A 21282-nucleotide genomic window follows, 5' to 3' on the forward strand; every position below is an offset into this window, starting at 1 on the left:
GGTAGAAAAGGCCAGTCACCATGGCGTGTCTCTGCAGTAAGCTTTCGAAACTACATGAGAGCCACTTCTGATTTGCCAAGAGTTTCTGATTTGCGTGGCCATCCTTTGGTCTGTTCTCTAATCTATGGTAATCATTATCAGTGTGTGCCAGAGGCTGTGTGGAGTGTGAATGTGTGTGTAAACTGACAGTTAACTTAAGGATTTTTTTTTAATAAGGCAAATGTAACCAACTAAAGAAAATTACAACTTTGCAGATTTCTACTTGCAAGGAGGTTAATGGAAGACAGTAAAGTTCTAGCCCTAGATTTGCTACTAACTAACTATATGGTCTTGGACAAGTCACCTTACAACCTGGGCTTCAGGTCCTCATTTATTAAATGAGCCAGTTGGGCAAGATGACCTCTAGTGTCTTTGAAGTCAATAATTTCACTAAAAGGGCTTAGTATAAAATCTAAACTTTGGCTTTGAGCCTTTCATTTTCATAAGAAATTAATATATTTCACATGTTATGACCAGAGGGCCATCTTTCTAAATAAAAAATATGTTTTCTGATTCTGAAAAATTGTCTGTAATAGGAACAACCTCCTTTCTTTTGGCAATTGTAATTATAACTTCTTTTCATATATAGTAGATTCATTTTTTATTCTCTGACTGCTTTCACGATTTTCTCTTTGATTTGGTATACTGAAATTTCATCATTCCATGTTTAAATATAGAATTTATTTTTTTTATTCTGATGTTAACTCATGCTTCTAGTACATGATGATTTATATTTTCCATATGTTTTAGCACATTCTCATCCATTATATTTTCAAGTATGATTCCTCACCTATTCCCTATTCTCTTCTTGTAGAACTCATTAGATCTTGTTATGTCCTCAGTCTCTGAACTGATTTCACGTTTTCTGTCCTTGTTTTTCCCTGACGCAAAATATAAGAACATGTAAGTTATGTTTTCTGTTCTGATTTAAATCTTTATTTAGTTGTTTCTAGTCTGTTTTTAAACTTACCTATTCAGTTTTTCTGATTTCTCAAATTTCTATCTGGTCCTACTTCATATTTACCCATGCTTTCTTCATCTTTCCTGTTCTTATTGTGTCTAGTTTTTCATATACTTCTTTCATCATTTAAAAGACAGTGTTACAATGGACCTAGAGAGTATCATACTGAGTGAAGTGAGCCAGACAGAGAAAGACAAATATTAGATGATATCACTTATATGTGGAATTTAAAAAGTAATACAAGTGGGTCTATATACAAAACAGAAATAGACTCATAGACACAGAAAATAACTTGTGGTTGCCAACAGGGAAGGGGAAGGGTAGATGGATAAGTTAGGATAAGAGATTAACAGATATAGACCACTATATGTAAAATAGATAAACAAGGATTTACTGTATAGCACAGGGAGCTACATTCAATATCTTGGAATAGCCTATAGTGGAAAAGAATCAGAAAAAATTAATATATATGTATAACTGAATCACTTTGCTATATACCTGAAACAAACACAATATTGTAAATCAACTATAATTCAATTTAAAAAATTTTTAAAAACATTGTTAAACTAACAGCAAATTATCTGAAAAAAGAAATACAGAAAATGATTTCATTTAAAAAAGTTTGTTACAGTTTTTCTTTATACATTTTGCCTTTGCATGTACACGTAAGTCATCGCCATTCTAAGATTTGAGAAATACTTTTCTATAATCTAGCTTATTTTAAAAATGGCTATTTAAGTTTTAAAAAGTAAATTTTTTTGGTATATTGTTAGATAGGAATCTGTGTTAGTTAGGATCCAGTTCAGCTGCATATAACAGGAAATCCCCAAATAACAGCATCTTTAAAAAAAAATAGAAGTCCAATTTTCTCTCACATTAAAGAAATCCAGTAGTTACCAGTCCAGGGTTAGCTTCAGGAGCCTAGTTGCTTTTCAACTCACTACTCTGCCACTCAGCTTTACTCATATTAATGGTTACAAAATGGTTGATAAGACTCCAGTCATCACATGTCCAGACAACAGAATGGAGCAAAGGAGTAGGGTAAATTTTTCTCATTTAAGAAAACGTTCCCTCTGTCATGGAACTAAATTTTTTCAACTGTTTTGCTACATCATTTGTTTAGAAGTAATGTAACTGTGGTACTACTCTTCTTGCTGTCTCAGTTATTTCACCTTCTAAATGAGGATTAGAGTAATACTTATCTGAGGGTTGTTACGAAGTTTGGGTATTAATGCATCTAAAGGTTTTAGAACAGTAGTACACAAATGGTAAAGCTCAGCATCATTATTGTTGAAGCTGGACTAATGCTTTATTATCATATTATCCTTTTACTTATTATATTATCATGAATAAGAAACATAGTTGTAGAAAGCTTAAATAATATTCCCAAGGAGACAAAGTAGTAAAGTATTCTAACCAAGATTCAAACCTAGGTCATGTCCCTCTTCCTTCCATCCTAATAATAGAATTTAACATTTATTTTGTGAATATCATTCTCATGATACACCCCTCATGGAGCTGGTGGGTTCTGAAGTAAGTGTTTAAGAGTAGCTAAGCTTAAGTAGTAAGAGAAGAGTATATTTCACAGCCACCTGGTGGCTTTGAAAGTAGGATTTTAGAGCTCATGTACTGAGAAATTTTGAAATGTCTTCATCTGTCCTTTTTTTCTTTCTTTTTACCTGTCATACAGAGCTACATAATGCAGAACAATAAAAGTAGATTTTGAAGCAATCCAGACTGAGTTGAGCTTAAGAAAATTCCCCAGTAACTTTGAGCCTGAGGTTCCCTGTTTATAGAATGAGCATAAGGAACCCCACCTCATGACACAGCGGTGAGGAACAATGAGGTGAAGGATGTGAAGGTGCTTAACCAAGGTAGCCAGCCTCTCAGTTGCCCCATTTCTCTTTGTGTTATTGTGAGCAACTTTTGTCAGTCAGAATGACAGCGTTAATTGCAGCAAATCAAAACCTTTTAAAACCCCTACTCCACTTGCCCTATGCAGGCTGATGTACTAACATTCTGTACTCCACCTGCAAACCAAGTTGAACTGCCGTCCTCATTCGTGACATTTTCATTCACTAGCCTTTCACATCATCTGTTCCCTCTGCTTGGAATGACCTTTCTCCCTTTCCTTTCTACTTGGAAAGCTCTTAGTTTTCTTCCAAGGCTTAAGTCCAATGTAATATCTTCTATGAGATATCTCTCAGGCAAAATTAGTTGCTTGTTTCCCTGGGGTACCGCAGCATTTGAACAGACCTCCTCTTCTTGCACTGTGAGCTCTCTCAAGGCTGTGGCTATGGCTTATTTATCTTTGCATCTTTTCCTAGTGCCAATCAACAGTGACTGGCATATAGCAGATGCTCATAAATGTTAGCTGCATGTGTGTGTATATGAATGAATCCCCAAACCAAGGCTTGCAGACATCTGGTTCCATCACATCTGCTGCAGGGCAAAACCAGAAATGAATCTCCAGAAGAGCTCTTGACAGCAAAGTTGTTATCTTACACTCTTTCATTGAAAGCTTTCATTCTGTTGTTGTTATAGCTAGTGAATCCACATTGAGGCAATTATCCCTGAGTGAGTAACTTCAGGAGAATAGCTTATAGTCTCTAGAAACCACAAGGAGAAAAGAAAGCGAGCGATCTGAGAGAACGCTTGCCAGAAAGTAGAAATTTAAATCCGGGAGGAGCAGCTTCTTCAGGGAAAGTAGGAAGAATTGTACATTCTTAATGGAGAAATGAGAACCTTGACTTCTTGTCATAACTGAAAAAACATTTCATAAAGTAAAACCTCCAAATCATTTGCCAGCGTTGAAAAAAAAAAGGTCAACTGAAAATACCAGGTGTTTGATTGACACTTTGATATCTGTAATGCTCTGAGATTTCATTCTCTTTGTTTTTATGTGGTTTAGGAAGTGACCAGGGTTCTTTGACTGTATTGATTCAGTTGTTTAATTCAGTGAGTGTGTATCCATCATAATCTATGTACTGAGTGCTGTTCTGGAAGCAATAGACATATATTTCAGAGGAAAGAATTGAGATTAAAAGAAGAGCAAGATCCATTACTCCCTTTCCCAGAATCCCTACTAATGGTGGGCTTTCTGGCACTAGTCACTTACTTTCCTGCCTTGAGAAATTGCAGGGGGAGCTGAAGGATTACTCAGACAAGCATGGTGATAAATGTGCTGGAGCAGTAGGTTCCTAGAGAAGCTGTTAGGGAAGTGTCATACTCTTTCATGAAAGGCAGTATGAAATGTTCCTTCCTTCTGATTTGAAAATACTGATCACAGAGGTGTTTAAAATTTCATTATGAAGTTGGTTTCAGTGTTTATTTGTTCTTTCTACTGTGGTCATGGGAGGTGAGAAGGATATAGAAGAAAAGAGAATGATTTAAAAAAAATTTAAGCTGTTTCAGAAGATGAGTTAAGTTTGTTTCTGTAATTCTCTTGGGGGAAATTCTCCAGACTTTGACAATTTTTCTGAGAGCCAGGTCAAAGGGTCTTGATCTACACTCAAAGGACCAATATTTAGTGAATATGTATTGTGTACAAGGCATTAAGCTAAGGGTTATTGGGTAAAAAGACATGAAAAAAGATATCTAAAGGAGCTTACCAGTTAAGGAGATAGGACCGGTTTGAAGAGAGCAAATAAACATTGCAGGGTAAGAAATTCAGGTAATGAGAGTAGACTCTGCTTGATTTCCTGTATTACTTCATAAGTCATGCTCTTCCAGTTCACACCTCTGCTGGCACTGTGATTGTAAGCTCTTTTTGGAGAGCAGCAGGTAGGTGGTTTGGCTGGAGTATGGTTTATGTTCAGGGGGTTATGGATTGGTTGGGCAGAAGCAGGAAAGGTGCCTGGGGATTTCCAGTTCCAGGTAGGAGAGTCTGCACTTTCACATTCCATGGGGAATCTTTGAAGGTTTGAGCAGAGCATTGCAGAAATTGCTCTTGTGCTTCATTCATTGTTAAGCTGGCAGCTTGGAGTAGTGTGAACTCATTTTTAGTTGCTGGAGTGGAGAACAGTGGAGAAACTGTCACAGTTCTCCAGTTAAGAGGTAATGAAACCATAGAACAAACAAGGTCAAGGGGCTCAGGCAAAGAGTTCTTAGACTTGATACCAAAAGATGATCCATATAAGGAAAAATTGATAAATTAGATCTCATCAAAATAAGAAAATTTGCCCTGTGAAAAATCCTATTAAGAGGATAAAAAGACAGACTACAGAATGGGAGAAAATATTTGCAAACTCCACATCTGACAAAGGGTCAGTATCTATGATATATGAAGAACTCTCAAAACTCAGCTGTAAAAAACGAAACAAAACAAAGCCGAAATGAAAACCAATCCATTTTGAAAATAAGTAAATGACATAAACAGATATTCACTAAAGAGGGTATTCAGATGGTAAATAAGCACACAAAAAACATTTGGCATCATTAGCCATCAGAGAAGTGCAAATTAAGCTCACAGTGAGCTATCACTACACAACTGTAAGAATGTCTAAAAGGAAAAATAATGACCACACCAAACATTGTCGAGTATGTGGAGAAACTGGATCATGTGTCCACTGGTGAAAAGAATGTTTAATGCCACAGTCACTGTGGAAAAGAATTTGGTAGTTTCTTATAAAACTGTGTGTATAACTAACATCCTTCTAAAAGTTCAGAAAAATGATACTTCCCTAAAAATGAGCAGTAGAAAAATATTGAGGTCAAATCCTAAATAGAATTACTCAAAAGAAAAAAGGCAGTCAGGGGCAGAATAACATTCCTACCAATAATGAAAGCACGCTGTAAAGACATGCTACAGAAATATTTCTATAATATTCAGTTACAAAACAAATTAAGAGAGGTTAAAAAAATTATACAAGAGTTGAAAGAATAACATAAATCAGAATTAGAAAAATTCAGAAATGAAATAACAATTTGAGAATGATTAGAAATAAAATAATAAAAATAATTTTAGAAATGAAGACTAGAGTAACAAAAAATACATTAAATAAAGGAGAAAAGATGGAAATTTTTTCAATGTAAAAACAGATAAAAAGAGTTCAAAAGAAAGCTATAAACATAAGCAAAGAAGATCCAACACATAGATAAGAGTCTCTGAAGAAGATATCAGAGCAAAGAAACAAATACTAAAATTACAGCTAAGAAATTCTTGCTGAAATAATTGAAAATGAGTATTCAAAGAATAAACTTTATACCTGAAAATATTGACCTAGAATGTCCAGGATAAGACACATTCTGGTAAAAATTACTGACCTTTAAAGAAAGAGAGAAAAATCCTTTGGAATCTAGACAACATTAGCATATTATGTGTTAAGAGAAAGAAAATTACATTATCCTTAGACTTTCATAGTGATGATATATGCTAGAGGAAAATGGACAGACATATTAAAGATCTTCAGAGAAAGAAAATGTGAGCCAAGGATTTTATATCCAGAAAAACTGACCCTCAGAAATGTAAAAGATAAAGGCAGTGATTGGCATGCAAGAATTCAGGGAATATCGGTGGGTAGAGTCTAGGTCAGTGGTAGGGTGCGTGCTTCAGAGTACGTGGGTTCAGTTCCCAGTACTTCCATTAAAAGAATAAATAAATAAATAAACCTAACCCTCTCCCTGAAAAAAGAGTTTAGGGACTATTTATTGTCCCCCTGACCGCTCATAAGAAATCTACTAAAAATTTTGTTTCAGCGAGCCCTTCCTAGGATTCCACTAAAGAATGACTTTGGACAACCAAAATGACTAGGAAGGCATCTACATAGGACTGGTGGTGAACATTAAGCAGTTATTAAATGAGGGCTGAAAGGGAACATATTACTGTGTAATGATTGTATGATTTGACAATGTAGACTTAACATAACTATAAAACAAATGTAGAGGAAGGGGGTAGCATTTACAAAACCAAACCAAATCCAGAACCCCAAGCCAGAACAATAAAACGATTTAGACAAGTGTTTCAGTAAATCATAATTGGTGGCAGTATTGGTAATCTGAGACTGACGTCTTAAAAGCCCCTTTTCTCTCTCTCACACGTGGCAGCTATCCCAGTTCTCAACTCTAAAACCATCTGCACTTCACTTTATTCTTTTTCCTGATCTTCCTGTTCTCTTCGTTCTTTCAGCTGTTATTCTGTTGATGTTATACCTTGTGGCGTTTTCCATGTTTACATGTATACACTTGTAAAATGGGCAGATCCTGAATTTCTTTTTGTGCCTTTTTAAGTTTTGTCAGATGAGATCAAGGTGGAGGATGAATTAAGGTATCTGGAGTCACTGTGGTTCTCTTTGAGAGTTCTTTGGTAGAACAAGTAGCTTTTCCTCAAGGAGGGAGCAGCAAGGCTCTGGGCTTTCCTGAAGCTGACTGAATCTTGTGCACAGGAGCTTACTCTCCTTGATACTTCACTGCTACCAAATCAGGCCTTGCCCCTCAAAGAAGTAGCAAAGAGGGTCGCTGATGAGAGTGAAGTTAAAAAGCAGAATGATAGAACACAGAAGCAGCCAGCCTTCTGTGGCACTGAAGAGATGAGATGACATGTTTGTAGAAGGGAGTCAGAGTGCTCTTCAAATGTAGTTATTGTTACTAGTAATTTGGTAGATAGATGCCCTGTGCCTTAGTACAGTGTACACTGGAAACGATCTCCACATTACCCCTACTTTTTACTAGGGTAGTGGTATTTCCTAGTCTTGATTTATGTGTATTCCTCAATTTTTTATCATATTCCTTCATTTTTCTACTATAAAGTCTTCAAATTTAAAAAGATACAATTTTCAATTGATAATACACTCTCCCCTAAAATAGCCGCACTTTAATCTTGATCACAATAGTTGACAAATCATTTAGAATGTTTGTTTTATTTACTAATATGGTCAAAGGACAGGAAAGGAAATCAACACAAGAAGATATGCGACAAGCAAATACAGAACAGCAGAAGAACAGTCATTTCCATGAATGATTTTTGAAATGAGAATTAAAATAATGATTATATTGGTTATAAAAATTCCTAAATAATTATTTTGAATGAATGAAGTACCAGTTAATGTCTAATAAATGAAAGAAATTAAAAGAATGGTAATATCCACCAAGAATGAGAATGTGGTGAAATACATTGGCAATGATAATGTGTCTTTTGTTTGATTGCTTTTTACCAAATGAAAATATCTTTCTTTTTTTCTTTTTTTTTTGATTATAGAAATAAATATTCACATAGAAAATTGAACAAGGCAGAACTTTATAAAAGGAAAAATTAAAATGATCCCGTATCTCTCCATTCGGAGGAAACTACTGATGACATTTTGGTACATATCTTTTAAAACAGCTTTCTCCAAAGATAAGCACAATGTTAAACTACAGTAATAGTATACATGCTCCTCTGCAACCTGCACATGGAGGTACCGTGTTTGATTTAACTAACCATGTAAGTGATGGGCTCTTAGCTTCTTTGCGTTTGCTAGCTATAATAAACAACTCTAAGATAAATGTCCTTGAATGTAAACTCATCCACACTTGATAAAGTACATCCTGGAAGAAATTACATTATGAGTAGGTTGTCAAACAAAGAGTATGTAGGTTTTACATTTTGGACCATGCCATCCACTGTTTTCTCACACCCTCTCCCACATTTGATATTGTCAATAAATATTTTAAAAAAATTAACACTGAGACGTAAGAAGTTTGATCTCATTGTTTTATCATACATTTCTTTATTTCAGAGATTCATTATTTTTTCGCTTCTTTTTTTGCCATCAGCATTTTTCTAGTTGCCAGTTATCTATTAATCCGTCTTACTAAATCTTCAGTAGAACTGCTTGCTCCTTATTTTTTACAGCTAACTGTATATTAGGGATATCAAGTCTTTGCTGTGTATGTAGAAAGTATTTCCTAGTTTATCATTGCGTTTTAATTTGATTTAAAGTATTTAAAGTTTTTTTACCATATGTAGGTTTTAAAATTTTGAATAATTACCAATACTTGCCAGATTTTGTTGCATGCTTAAAAAGACATTCTCCACCCATATTTAAAACAGAGGATAGGGAAAGGATGAAGAAAAGTGGATATATGGACAGGCATTTTACATTTTATAAAAGTAGAGGAGAGATCTACTCAATTTATATTCTAATCAAATCACAACAAAACAAACAACAATAAAACAATACATTCTGAGCCTATCTGGTTAAGGAGACTTGAACCTATTCTGGGGTAGTATGCAATCACTACGTGGAGAAGTGCTTTTAGTGATTTAACAAATATTTAATAAATTCCAGGTATGGGGCTAGGTTTTGATTCAGAGAAAAAAATATATTGATTCCAAAAATAAAGTAGAATTGTCCCTGCCCACAAAAAGCCCATGAACTGTAATAGTCGTGTATGTGCCAGAGACCAGAGAAGGCCAGAGCCCTCCTTCCTTCTTGCTTATTCTGCTTCTTAACCATAAAATAAGTAACTGGTAAATGCTGGAAATCCTAATTTCTTTTAAAAAACACGGATTTTGATTTTAAAAATTGTTTAAAAGAGCTCCAAACTTCCTTCCTGTGCATCTGTATTCACAGCTACCTCCCTGTAAGGAGACAGTTACGCCTTTGAGTCACTGACTGGGCTGTAATAGCCAAACCTATAATCATGTTTTGTGGCAGGAAAATGTTTTCAAAATGTCTGCACTATTTAACCAGCCTAGGTGTTCTGTGAAAAATATTTGTGAATGCTTCCATCAGGAGGTGCTCACTTAATTGAAATAATGGATGAAAATATTTGAAAATATTTGGCTAGTTTAACTCTGCGTTTGTGTATGTGTGTGTTTGAATGTGCATATGCTCAACTGTAACAGTAGAATTTTATATATAATTACGTTTTTAAGTTAATACACTTACTGTATTTACTATTCAGGGAGAATGAAAAACATTAAGAGTAGAAACTGAGGTCTACTTTATATTGAGAAAAATAATACTAGTCCCTTATTGTTTAGGATTTTTAGAAATTATTTCCTCTTTATTGTTTAGTCTTCACAAAAGCCTGTGAAGTAAGTATCAATATTTTTATTTTACATACTGAAACAGTGGGACTGAGAATGATGAGGTGACTGAAGTTCCTCAGATGAAAGCAAAACTGCAAGTTTCACTGCTCTTTCCACCACACTGCAGCTACTCCAGTGCTAAAGGCCTTTCTACCCTGTAAAAAGAGGACCTGAGAGTTAATTTCCAAAGATCTGTGGATGACTCTGATGAGACCCTAGCCACTCACCATGGCTTCTGCTTGCAGAAACTAAGCTCCCTCTTTGTCCTGCTTGACTTAGCTCATTGTTGTAGGGAGAACGTGCTTCGGAGTCAAATATCTGGGTTTGAATTCCATTTCTGCCATTTATTAGCTTTGCATATTTGGACCTAGACTATTTTCCTCATCTTCACCTAGGAACATTGGCAGTGATGATACTTACAGGGGAGAGTTGTTGAAATATCTTTGGCACACAGTAGGTATTCAAGAATCATTCAGAAAGACATTACCTGATCTCTCCTGGGATTGGTGTCAAAACTTACAAAATGATTTGGGAAATTCAAGAATTATAAGAGATGGAACCTGTTCATAAATGCAAGAGACAATAGTCAGTGTTGAGCCCTGTGTTAACCCACGTGCAGAGAATTGACTTTTGGCCATGATTACATTCATCTCTTATCTCTGACCCTCATATAGACATATGTCCCAGGAGGCATTATATTAAGAAGATAAAAATGGGGGAGCCTTGGAAACAGAGAGATGTGGGAATGGCTGAATTGTTTTAGAGTGCTCTAAATGGATTTTCCTAATTCTTTTTTTTTTTTCACCCTTTATAGCTGATGGTGTCTGTGTCTTCAAATGCTCACTCAACAGAGACACTGAATGTTGCCGTGTAGGGAAGGAGTCCATCTTAATTACTCTGGGCTACAGCAGTGCTTTACTGAAGTTTGAGTCTCATGCAGGTAAGTTTTGTACTTGTCCCAACCCTTTGGCTTTTCCAAAGGCAAGTCTTCTGATTGGTTGGCTTTCAGCAACATGTTTTGTGATAGGAGTTGCCATCAGTTGAAAAAATGATTTAAAACTGGTTCTGGTGCTTACGTGAAGCCATGACTAGAGAACAGTCAGCCTTTTCCTAGATCATGAGAACATTTGTATTCTTGGCTCCCGGTTTTGTTCTCCTTCATCCAAAGCTGCAGAAGAGGACACCAAGGATTATCCAGATCTTCACCACTGTTGTTGATTTTCTTTGAAGATGAAGTTGTTAGCTGAAATGTGATTTTTCAGTTTGAATGTCAATGATTTCATTCTTTTTTTGTGTTTGAATCATTTGTTCAGCGCTCTTAGACTCTGGACAACAAATGTCTAGCAACAGGTAAACTAAAATACAACTAGAAGTATTCTAAGAGAAGACTCAGAGGCACCCTGAAAGAATTCCAGCCACTAGTAGGTGGGGCTGGTCACAAGGCTGTGGGCTGCAGGATCCGGATGTCCCAGAGCTGGTATTGGCCTGCTGATGAGTGGGGCTGCGTCCTGGGGCATCTGGCTCAGGGGTGAAAGATGGCCTGGAGCTTGTATCGGTCTGCTGGTGGGGGGACTGGAGCCCAGAGGGTCCCAGGGCTAGTGCTGGCTCATCAGCGGGGGAACCAGTTTCCTGGCTTTCTGGCTGCAGGGACTTGGGGGTCCCAGAGTTGGTATGTCAGCCTGCTAGACAGGGCCAGGGCCCAGGGTCTCTGTCTGCAGGGCCCTGGGGGTCCCAGGGATAGTGCTAGCCCACCGGTGTGTGGAGCTAGGCCCCTAGCCCTGGCCCTTCTTGTAGTCAGGGCCAGGCCCCTGGGCAGCTCTGGGCTCAAGGGGTCTGGGACTCCTGAAAATAAGCCCTGCTGGCCTGCAAAGTCATACGTTCTGGGGGCTTATCTTCCTGGTGCAGAAACCCCCGGGCTGGAGAGCACAATGTGTGGCTCAGACTACCCACTCTTTGGGGAGAACCTCTGTAACATAATTACCTGTCTTCTATACGTCGCCCACCCTGGGGTCTGGGTCTTGTGTAAACTGCGTCTTCATCTCTCCTACCTGGCCCGTTGTAGTTCCTTCTTTATGTCTTTATTTGTAGAAGATACTCATTTTCATTATCATGCACAGTGAGGCTACTTCCAGGTTTTGGCTATGATGAATATACTTGTACCACATATTTTTTTCACTTCTCTTTGATCAACATCTTGGAGTAAAATTGCTGGGTCATAAAATAAGTGTATGCTTAGTTTTATAAGAAAAAGCCAGAATTTTTTCCAAAGTAGTTTTACCATTTTACACTCCCACCAATAATGGGTGAGAGCTCTGACTGCTCCACATCTCTACCCACATTTGGTCTTTCAGTCTTTTTAATTTTTTTCATTCTGATGGGTATGTAGTTGTATCTCATTGTGGTTTTAAGTCACATTTTCCTGATGCCTAATGATGTTAAGCAGTTTTTCACATGGTTATGAATTAAAATTATTTGCCTGTTACTAACTGGTTATTTATCTGTGGAGTTGCTGTTCTTTATATATCCAGGATACCAGGCATGTATCAGATACATAATTAATGCGTGTTATCTCCTAGTCTGTAGCTTGCTTATTTATTTCTGTAATGATGTCTTATGTTGAGCAGAAGTTTTAAATTTTAATAAAGTCCAGGTGATCATTCTTTTTTGTTTAATGCATTCTGTGTCCTAAGAGTCTTTTGCCTCAACTATTGAATGATTTCTATTATATTTCCTTTTAGAAGTTTTATAGCTTCAGATTTTGTATTTTAGGAATATAATCAATCTTAATTTTTATTTGGCATAAGGCATTGGGCCAAAAATTATTTTTAGACCATAGGGATATCCATTTATTCTAGCTCTGTTTGTTGAAAAGACTTTTGCAAGTCAAGTGATTATATATAGACTTGGTCTCTTTCAGAGCTGTCTGTTCTGTTCTTTCGATTATCCTTGTACCAATATCACATTGTCTGGATTACCTTTCAGGTGACACTTGAAGTCAGGTGGTTTAAGTCCTCCAACTTTGTTCTTTGTCAAGATTGTTCTAGATGTTTTTGGTCCTTTGCATTTCTATATGCGTTTTATAATTAAGTTGTCAGTTCTACAAAAGTGCTTGGTCTGAGTATGATTGAGATTGATCAGTTTGGTGAGAATTGTCATTTTAACAATATTAATTGAATTTTAACTGATTTGCAAACTTAATACGTTAGATTGCCACCATTTCATGAATGCTGACAGAAGACACAAGACTCCTGGCGCAGAGATAAAAGACTATTTTAGATTCTCAGAAAAGAGCAGTAGCCAAAGTGTCAGCACATTGTCTCCAAGTTCTCTGAGCCCCAGCTCTTCCAGGCTTGTGTCTCTCAGGAAGATAAGGTGGGTGCCTGCCCATGTATGGGATGCGTTGCAAGAGAGGAACACTGAGCCCGGGGAACCTACCGTTTAACAGCAGGCAGTAAGCAGGCTTGCTCTTTGTCCCAGAGGAAGATAGTATTTCATACCTCATGGTTGCTTGCTGTGTACCCCACCCTGAGAACTAGCACAGGTGGAGAGTGGTCAGTGCCAGTAGGCCTGGCATTCTTAGCTTACCCGGTGAGGCATAGTTGAGTCCCATCAAGAGACACTTGGAGGAGTGTTTCCCAGCACTTTTTCCTCTTCAAGAAGGAGGGAGATTTTCTCATTTACAAACTCCAGAGAATGATAGCATAGGAAACTTCATTCATAGGTCAAATGAAATCAGACACAAACACATATTTGAACAACTTTTGCAAGAAAGACGTTTAGGGACAAGGCATTTTAGAATTTCTTCTTCAGCTAAGAAAAAAAATAATATTAATAGTGTACGATGTTCTCTAGGCAACCCTCTTAACAAGGCAATAGGGATAAGTCTTGGTAAACTGTAGACCTAGTTATAGGTAAGTAGATGCTTCAGTCATTTAAGGTATCTCCAAAACTGTAGACAGACAATACCGAATGAGGACGAATACCAGTCTCTCTGTGCTTTTCATTTGTTAAAGGGGACCAGATGTCCATTAGACAGAACTAACCCAAATAGGCTAGAGGCAGAAATAAAATCAGATATGCAGATAGCAATGAACAAGAAATCATTTAGAAACAGACTCTGGGTGAGGGCACAGTTACTTCATTAGTGCAGTTAGACTCACCCCAGCAGTCAAGGAAGACAGGTCTGGACCCAAGGGGCTTATAAGGTGCACTTCTCAGACAGTGCAGCTTAAAAAGCTCTGTGTGATCATCTTGGTGGCTCCCTGTTAAAAGTCTAACAAGAAAAACTTAATAAACATTTTTGGAGTGCAGGGTGGAGTTCTATCCTTAACAATAAAACATATATGAGGAAGTCCTGCTTTCATAGCAGCTGACTCCCAGATAAAGGCTATATTTGTATGTCAAATATGACAGCCTGTAATTCTTTTGTGTGTGTGACGTTTTATTTTATTTTTAACTGTGGCAAAATATGCATAATTTAAAATTTACCATCTTAACCTCTTTTAGGTGTACAAGTCAGTGGCATTAAGTACAATCACATTGTTGTACAACTATCACCATCATCTGTCTCCATAACTCTTTATCATCTTGCAAAACTGAAACTCTGTCTCCGTTAAATAATAGCTCCTCATTCCCTCCTTCCCCACCAGCCCTGATTCTTCTTTCTGTTTCTGTGAATTTGAGTACTCTAGGGTACCTTATATAAATGAAGTTCTGCAGTATTTGTCATTTTGTGACTGACTTATTGCAATTAGCATAATGTCCTCAAGTTTCATCAATGTTATAGCATATCAATTCTTTCCTTTTTAAGGGTGAATAATATTTCATTGTAGGCACATAACACAACTCATCTATCCATTCTTCCTCAGTGGACACCTGGGTTACTTCTACCTTCTGGCCACCATGAATAATGCTGCTCTGGACATGAGTGTGAGACTTTTTTGATGGGGGAACTCTCTATTGGTTTTGGCTCTGTAGAGGTGCCCAGGAATGAAGAACATGTATTTTTCACATGAAAATGTGCATCATTAATTTCTGCACAGCATCATTAACTTATGTTGCACACTTAAGACTGATTTTCTCTTATTAACTTGAGATTTCTTTTTCTCTGGCAGACTTTTTTCTTCAAAGTACAAATTTTACTGTTATTCCCAGTAATAACATGTATCAAACACAAAGCATTTAAAAATATCTATCATCTCAATTCAATCCAGTCAGTATTTATTGATCACTACCTGTATGCCAAGTGAGTTGCTCTGGATGAAAGACAGCCTTGGACTCTCAGAGAGCTTAGGCTTAGAGAGGGGAGCAGGTTCGTGAGCAGGCAGTATGGTGCAGTATGAGAAGCTCTGCAGTAGTCCCTTAGTGCTGTGGGGACATTAGTCAGGGCACCTACCTCAGCCTTGAGGGTAAGGGAAGGCTTCTCATGAAAGAGACTGTTCAAACACTGTAAGAATGAGGTTTAGAAGAGCACACTGGGTGACAAGATTTAGGGAGAATATATAGAGTGAGGAAAACCAAAGACCTAAAGGGGAACCTTAAGGAACCACTGACAGTTAAGGGCAGAGAACAAGAAGTGTGGAAATGAGCTGGAAAGAAGCAGCCAGAAAGACAGGAGACAACCAGATGAGAGCAGTATTGTGGAAATCAAAAACACACTTCAGACAGGAGGGAGGTTATCCAGGTCTCTCTACAGAGAGATTGAATGGGAGAAGACTGAAAGGTATGGGTTAGATTGAACAGAAGGGCCATTAATAAACTTGACTAGGAAAGTTTCTGTGGCAAGATTTAGGATAAGATTGGGGCGCTGGCTCAGAGCCATTGATTTCTGGGTGAGGGCTACAGACCAAAGATTATCATTTTTCTCCTCTCTGCCAAGACCTCAATAAAATAACAAACCCAGCAAAAGTGAAGAGAATGAAGAGAGGACCATCAGGAAGTGCAAGTTCAACAAATTCCTAGAAGATGGATGATCAGAGAGAGAAAGCAGTCACTCAGAATCTCTGAGTGGGCGCTGCCAAAAAAGGGAACCCCAGGGCTCCAGACTCAGACAGTAATATGGAGGCTAGAGGTGAGGAAAGGGGAACCCGGTGGGATTAACTGCATGTCTCTCTCCCTAATGATGGTATTGATGGGCTCTCTGCAGCCTCTCTCCTTCCTTCATCCCCATGCAGAAAATTCTCCAGGCATTTTACTGCCAGGGAAAAACCAGAGGATGCCTGTAAAGAGACTGAAGAAATGGGAAGAGTTTCACTCTAATATATGTGCTTCCACTTCACAGAAAAGCTACCATCGCTCTGGCATGTGTAGCCCCCTCTCACTCCCATCCCAAAGGGCAGAGGTGGGCACCCCTCCCACTAATCCTAAAACATGGCATAGCAATTCCTATTCCGTGTATACAGTTTACAGGCAGAGACCTAGAGGAAAATGAGACTTTCTTAATAAGTTAAATATGCACTACCCTAAGACCCAGCCAGTCCATGCCTAGATATCTGCCCAAGAGAAGGAGAAACATTATGTACACAGAAAGACTTGTACAGGAATTTTCATAGCAGCTTTATTTACAGTAGCCAAAATCTGGAGACAACCCAGGTAGATGTTCATTAGCAAACTATGCCATATCCATACAATGGAAGGCTACTTATTAATAAAAAGATGGATGACTGATGAACTCATCTATGTGAATGACTCTCAGAAATTTTAAATTGAGTGAAAGTAGCCAGATACAAATGAGTCCATATTGTATAATTTCATTTATGTAAAATTCTAGAACAGGCAGAGTTAATCTGTATTCCCAGAAAATTGATCAGTGATTATCTGGGGCTGGGAGTTAGGGTGAGCTGGAATTTAAAAGGGCACGTGGGAACCTTTTTTTTTCCAATGCGACTTAACAGTATATGCATTTTTATTTTATTTATTTTTATTGAAATATAATTGACATACAACATTATGTTAGTTTCAGGTGTACTGCACAATGATTTGACATTTGCATTCATTATGGAATGATTACCACGTTAAGTCTCGTAACCATCTGTCAGCATACAAAGTCATTACAATATTATTGACTGTATTCCTTATGCAGAATTTTACATCCCTGTGGATTATTTAGTTTATAACTGGAGGTCTGTACCTCTTAATCTCATTCACCTATTTTTGCCCCACTTCCCACCTGTCTCCCATCTGGCAACCACTTGTTTGTTTTCTGTATCTCTGAGTCTGTTTTCATTTTGTTTTGTCTGTCTGTCTGTTTTGTTTTTCAGATTCCACATATAAATGAGCTCATATGGTTTTTGTCTTTCTGTGAATTACTTCACTTAACTTAATACCTCTATATCCATCCATGTTGTCACAATGGCAAGATTTCTTTTCTATGCCTAAGTAATATTCTGTTACATATACCACATCTTCTTTATCCATTTCATCCATTGATGCACACTTAATTGCTTCTTTATCTTGGCTATTGTAGGTCATGTTGCAGTAAACATTGGTGTGCATATATCTTTTTGAATTAGTGTTTTTATTTTCTTGGAGTAAATACACAGAAGTGAAATCACTGAATTAGATGGCAGTTCTATTTTTAATTTTTTTGAGGAACCACCACACTGTTTTCCACAGAGGCTACAGCAATTGAGAATTCCACCAACAGTGCATAAGTGTTCCCTTTTCTCCACATCCTTGACAATACTTGATATTTGTTGTCTTTTTGATGGTAGCCATCTGACATCAGAGAGGTGATATCTCATTGTGGTTTTGATTGGCATTTCCTTGATGATAAGTGACGTAGAACATCTTTTCATCTGTCTATTGGCTGCCTGTATGTCTTTGGGAAAATGTTCAGATCCTCTGCCCATTTTTTAATCAGGTTGTTTGTTTTTTTGATGTTGAATTGTATGAGTTCTTTGTATATTTTGGATATTAACCCCTTATCATTTGTATCATTTACAAATATCTTCTCCCTTTCAGTAGGCTGCCTTTTTGTTTTGTTGATAGTCTCCTTTGCTGGGCAAAAGCTTTTTAATTTGACATAGTCCCATTTGTTTACTTTTACTCTTGCTTCCCTTGCCTGAGGAGACAGATCAAAAAAAATTGCTAAGGTGTCAGAGTACTGCCTATGTTTTCTTCTAGGAGTTTTATGGATTCTTTAATCCATCTGGATTTATTTTTGTATATGGTATGAAAAAGTCCAGTTTTATCCTTTTGCACGTAGCTGTCCAGTTTTCCCAACACCATTTATTGAAGAGGCTGCCTTTCTCCATTATAAACTGATCATATAAATGTGGGGTCATTTCTGGGCTCTCTGTTCTGTTCCTTTGACTGTGTGTTTGTTTTTGTGCCACTGTATCTTTGATTACTGTACCTTTGTAGTATAATTTGTTCCTTCTCAAAATTGCTTTAGCTATTCAGTATCTTTTCTGTTTCCATACAAATTTTAAAATTATTTATTCTAGTTCTGTGAAAAATGCCATTGGTAATTTGATAGGGATTATACTGAATCTGTGGATTGCCTTGGGTAGTATGGTCATTTTAACAACATTAATTTTTCTAAGCCACGAGTATGGTATATCTTCCCATTTGCTTGTGTTGTCTTCAGTTTCTTTCATCATTGTCTTGCAGTTTTCAGAGTACAAGTCTTTAACCTCTTTGGTTAGATATATTCATAGATATTTTATTCTTTTTGATGCTATTGTAAATGGAATTGTTTCCTTAATTTCTTTCTTATAGTTTATTATTAGTGTATAGACATGCAACAGATTTCTGTATATTAATTTTGCAACTTCACTGAATTCATTTGTTAGTTCTGATGGTTTTTTGGTGGAATCTTTGGGATTTTCTCTGTACAATATTATGTCATCTGCAAACAGTGACCATTTTATTTCTTCCTTTCCAATATGTATTCATTTCATTTCTTTTTCTTATCTGATTACTGTGGCTAGGATTTCCAATACTATGTTGGATGAAAGTAGTGAGAGTGGGCATTTTTGTCTTGTTCCTGATTTTAGAGGAAATACTTTCAGCTTTTTACCACTAAGTATGATGTTGGCTGTAGGTTTGTCACATATGGCCTTTATTATGTTGAGATATTTTCCCTCTATATCTGCTTTGTTGAGAGTTTTTATCATAAATGGATGTTGAATTTTGTTAAAAGCATTTTTTGTACTGAGATGATCATGTAATTTTTATTCTTCAGTTTATTAATGTGATGTAGCATGTTGACTGATTTGCAGATATTGAACCATCCTTGCATCCCTGGGATAAATCCCACTTGACTGTAGGGTATGATCCTTTTAATGTTTTATGGAATTTGATTTGCTAATACTTTGTTGAGGATTTTTGCATCTATGTTCATCAGTGCTGTTGGCTTATAATTTTCTTTTTTGTGATGTGTTTGTCTGGTTTTAGTATCAGGGTAATGCTGACATTATAGAATGAGTTGAAAGCATTTCTTCCTCTTCAGTTTTTTGGAGTAGTTTGAGAAGGATAAATGTCAAATCAGCTTTAAATGTTTTGTAGAATTTACCTGTGAAGCTGTTTGATCCTAGAGTTTTGTTATGAGTTTTTAAATTACTGATTCATTTTCATTATTGGTAATAAGTCTGTTCATATTTTCTGTTTCTTCCAGATTCAGTCTCGGCAGATTGTACATTTCTAGGAATTTATCCATTTCTTGTGGTTGTTCATTTTACTGGTGTTTAATTGTTTGATAGCCTGCAGTTCTGACTGGGTAACAGTTGAGTCCGTTTTTTAATTTTAATTTTAATTCTTTTAATTGAAGTATAGTTGGTTTATAATGTGTTCATTTCTGGTGTACAGCATAGTGATTCAGTTATACATATATACATATCAGTTGAATCAGTTTTAATAAAATCAGGAAATTCTTATCTTTGATCATCTTTGCAATTGCTTATCTCAGCATGTAAATGTTTATATTTTTTGTAATTTGTGGATTTCAGTAATTCAAGGCTTTAGGAAATGGAAAATTTTTCTGGGATATATAATTAGACAGAACTAAGTTAAGAGCAAAATGTCATTTTTACTTTTTATACTATAAACATTTAACCTGTTGTCTTAATCTAATACACCATCCACTTGAAGGAGAGTTTAATAGGATCATTTTACTGATGAGGAATCTGAAATTCAGAGAAAGAAAATCAGTCACTTTCTCAAGGTAATATGACAATTAATTGACCAAAGATTTGAATCCAAAGTTACCTACTCCAGAGCTCATGTTTTCTTCCCACATCACCATGCATCCTTCCCTAATGACTTATATTTTTAATTTTAGGAGAGAAATAAGCCAGTGAAAGAATAATGTGCAGTTGCACAGTAAGAAGATTGAATGGAAAAAACCTTTCTTCTAATGTTCACACTTAGAGCACTTAATGCTCAAGGAAACTGTACTGGTAAACTGCACATAGAAACCATATTTCCATGATATCCTTGTTTCAAGCTTAGAGTGCTGTTCGGAGTTGATATGGAAAGTCTGAGCAGGCCTGAGCACTTCATGTTTTATGGACTCTCAAAATTGAGGCTGCCTTCATTTTCTGGACGAAACTTTTCTTTGAATCTTTAAATTTCAGTTAAATGGAAATATCGAGATTCCAGTAGACAAAGTGTAAAGAACTTGGGTTGTATTTTATTCCCTATCACATCCAATGACCAAGCAGTTTCCATGTAGTACCACACTACCTGCAGCCCTCTACCTGAGGAAGAGAATCTTAAATGGCCGGGATAGTCATAAGGCCCAGAACCAACATGGATTGCTTAGAGCTGGGGGCCAAGGACAGGAGTCTGTTGCCCTGATTCCACACCAAGGTCCCTGTCATCATTCTGATGACTTTTCTGACAAGTAGAGAGAATACACTGACCCTTTTCTTTACGTTTCTTGAGACATAGACTTTGGGCTCAGTAATTTAGAATACGTAGGATTAACATTCTTTTTCATCTGTTTATATTGATAAAAAAGCAAAAAAGAACACTTCTAAATAAGGAACCCTTTGGGGGGACTAATTCTGGTACCATGAATTCTCAGTTAGTTCGGTATATAATCTATATTTTAGGAATGAGCACAAAGACCTGGACTCACCATGCTTTAAAATACTGGCTATAATTTATTAGTCTTAATCCTTCTATAAGAAGGAAAGATAATTCATAATAGGAGTTTCTGACTTGAGGATTTTGCCCAGGATGCCTCGTAACATCTTCCACTTCTGGAGTTTATGTGTCTCTTGATCTCTGCTGAAAGTGAATCCCAGCACCAAAAAGATTGCAG

The 21282-nt window shown here is 36.8% G+C and overlaps 1 protein-coding gene across 2 annotated transcripts in view; it reads left to right on the top strand.

The window, feature by feature from the left end:
• Positions 1 to 21282, top strand: part of LOC102528441 (histone-arginine methyltransferase CARM1-like) — a 274834-nt gene that overhangs the window by 114087 nt on the left and 139465 nt on the right. For both annotated transcript variants that reach the window (XM_072959540.1, XM_015242609.3), the window contains exon 2: positions 10828 to 10953. In XM_072959540.1, the coding sequence (XP_072815641.1) occupies positions 10828 to 10953 (126 nt within the window). The remainder of the gene's footprint in view (positions 1 to 10827; positions 10954 to 21282) is intronic.

Source organism: Vicugna pacos, chromosome 4 (assembly GCF_048564905.1).
Source record: "Vicugna pacos chromosome 4, VicPac4, whole genome shotgun sequence".
Taxonomy (NCBI): Eukaryota; Metazoa; Chordata; class Mammalia; order Artiodactyla; family Camelidae; genus Vicugna; species Vicugna pacos.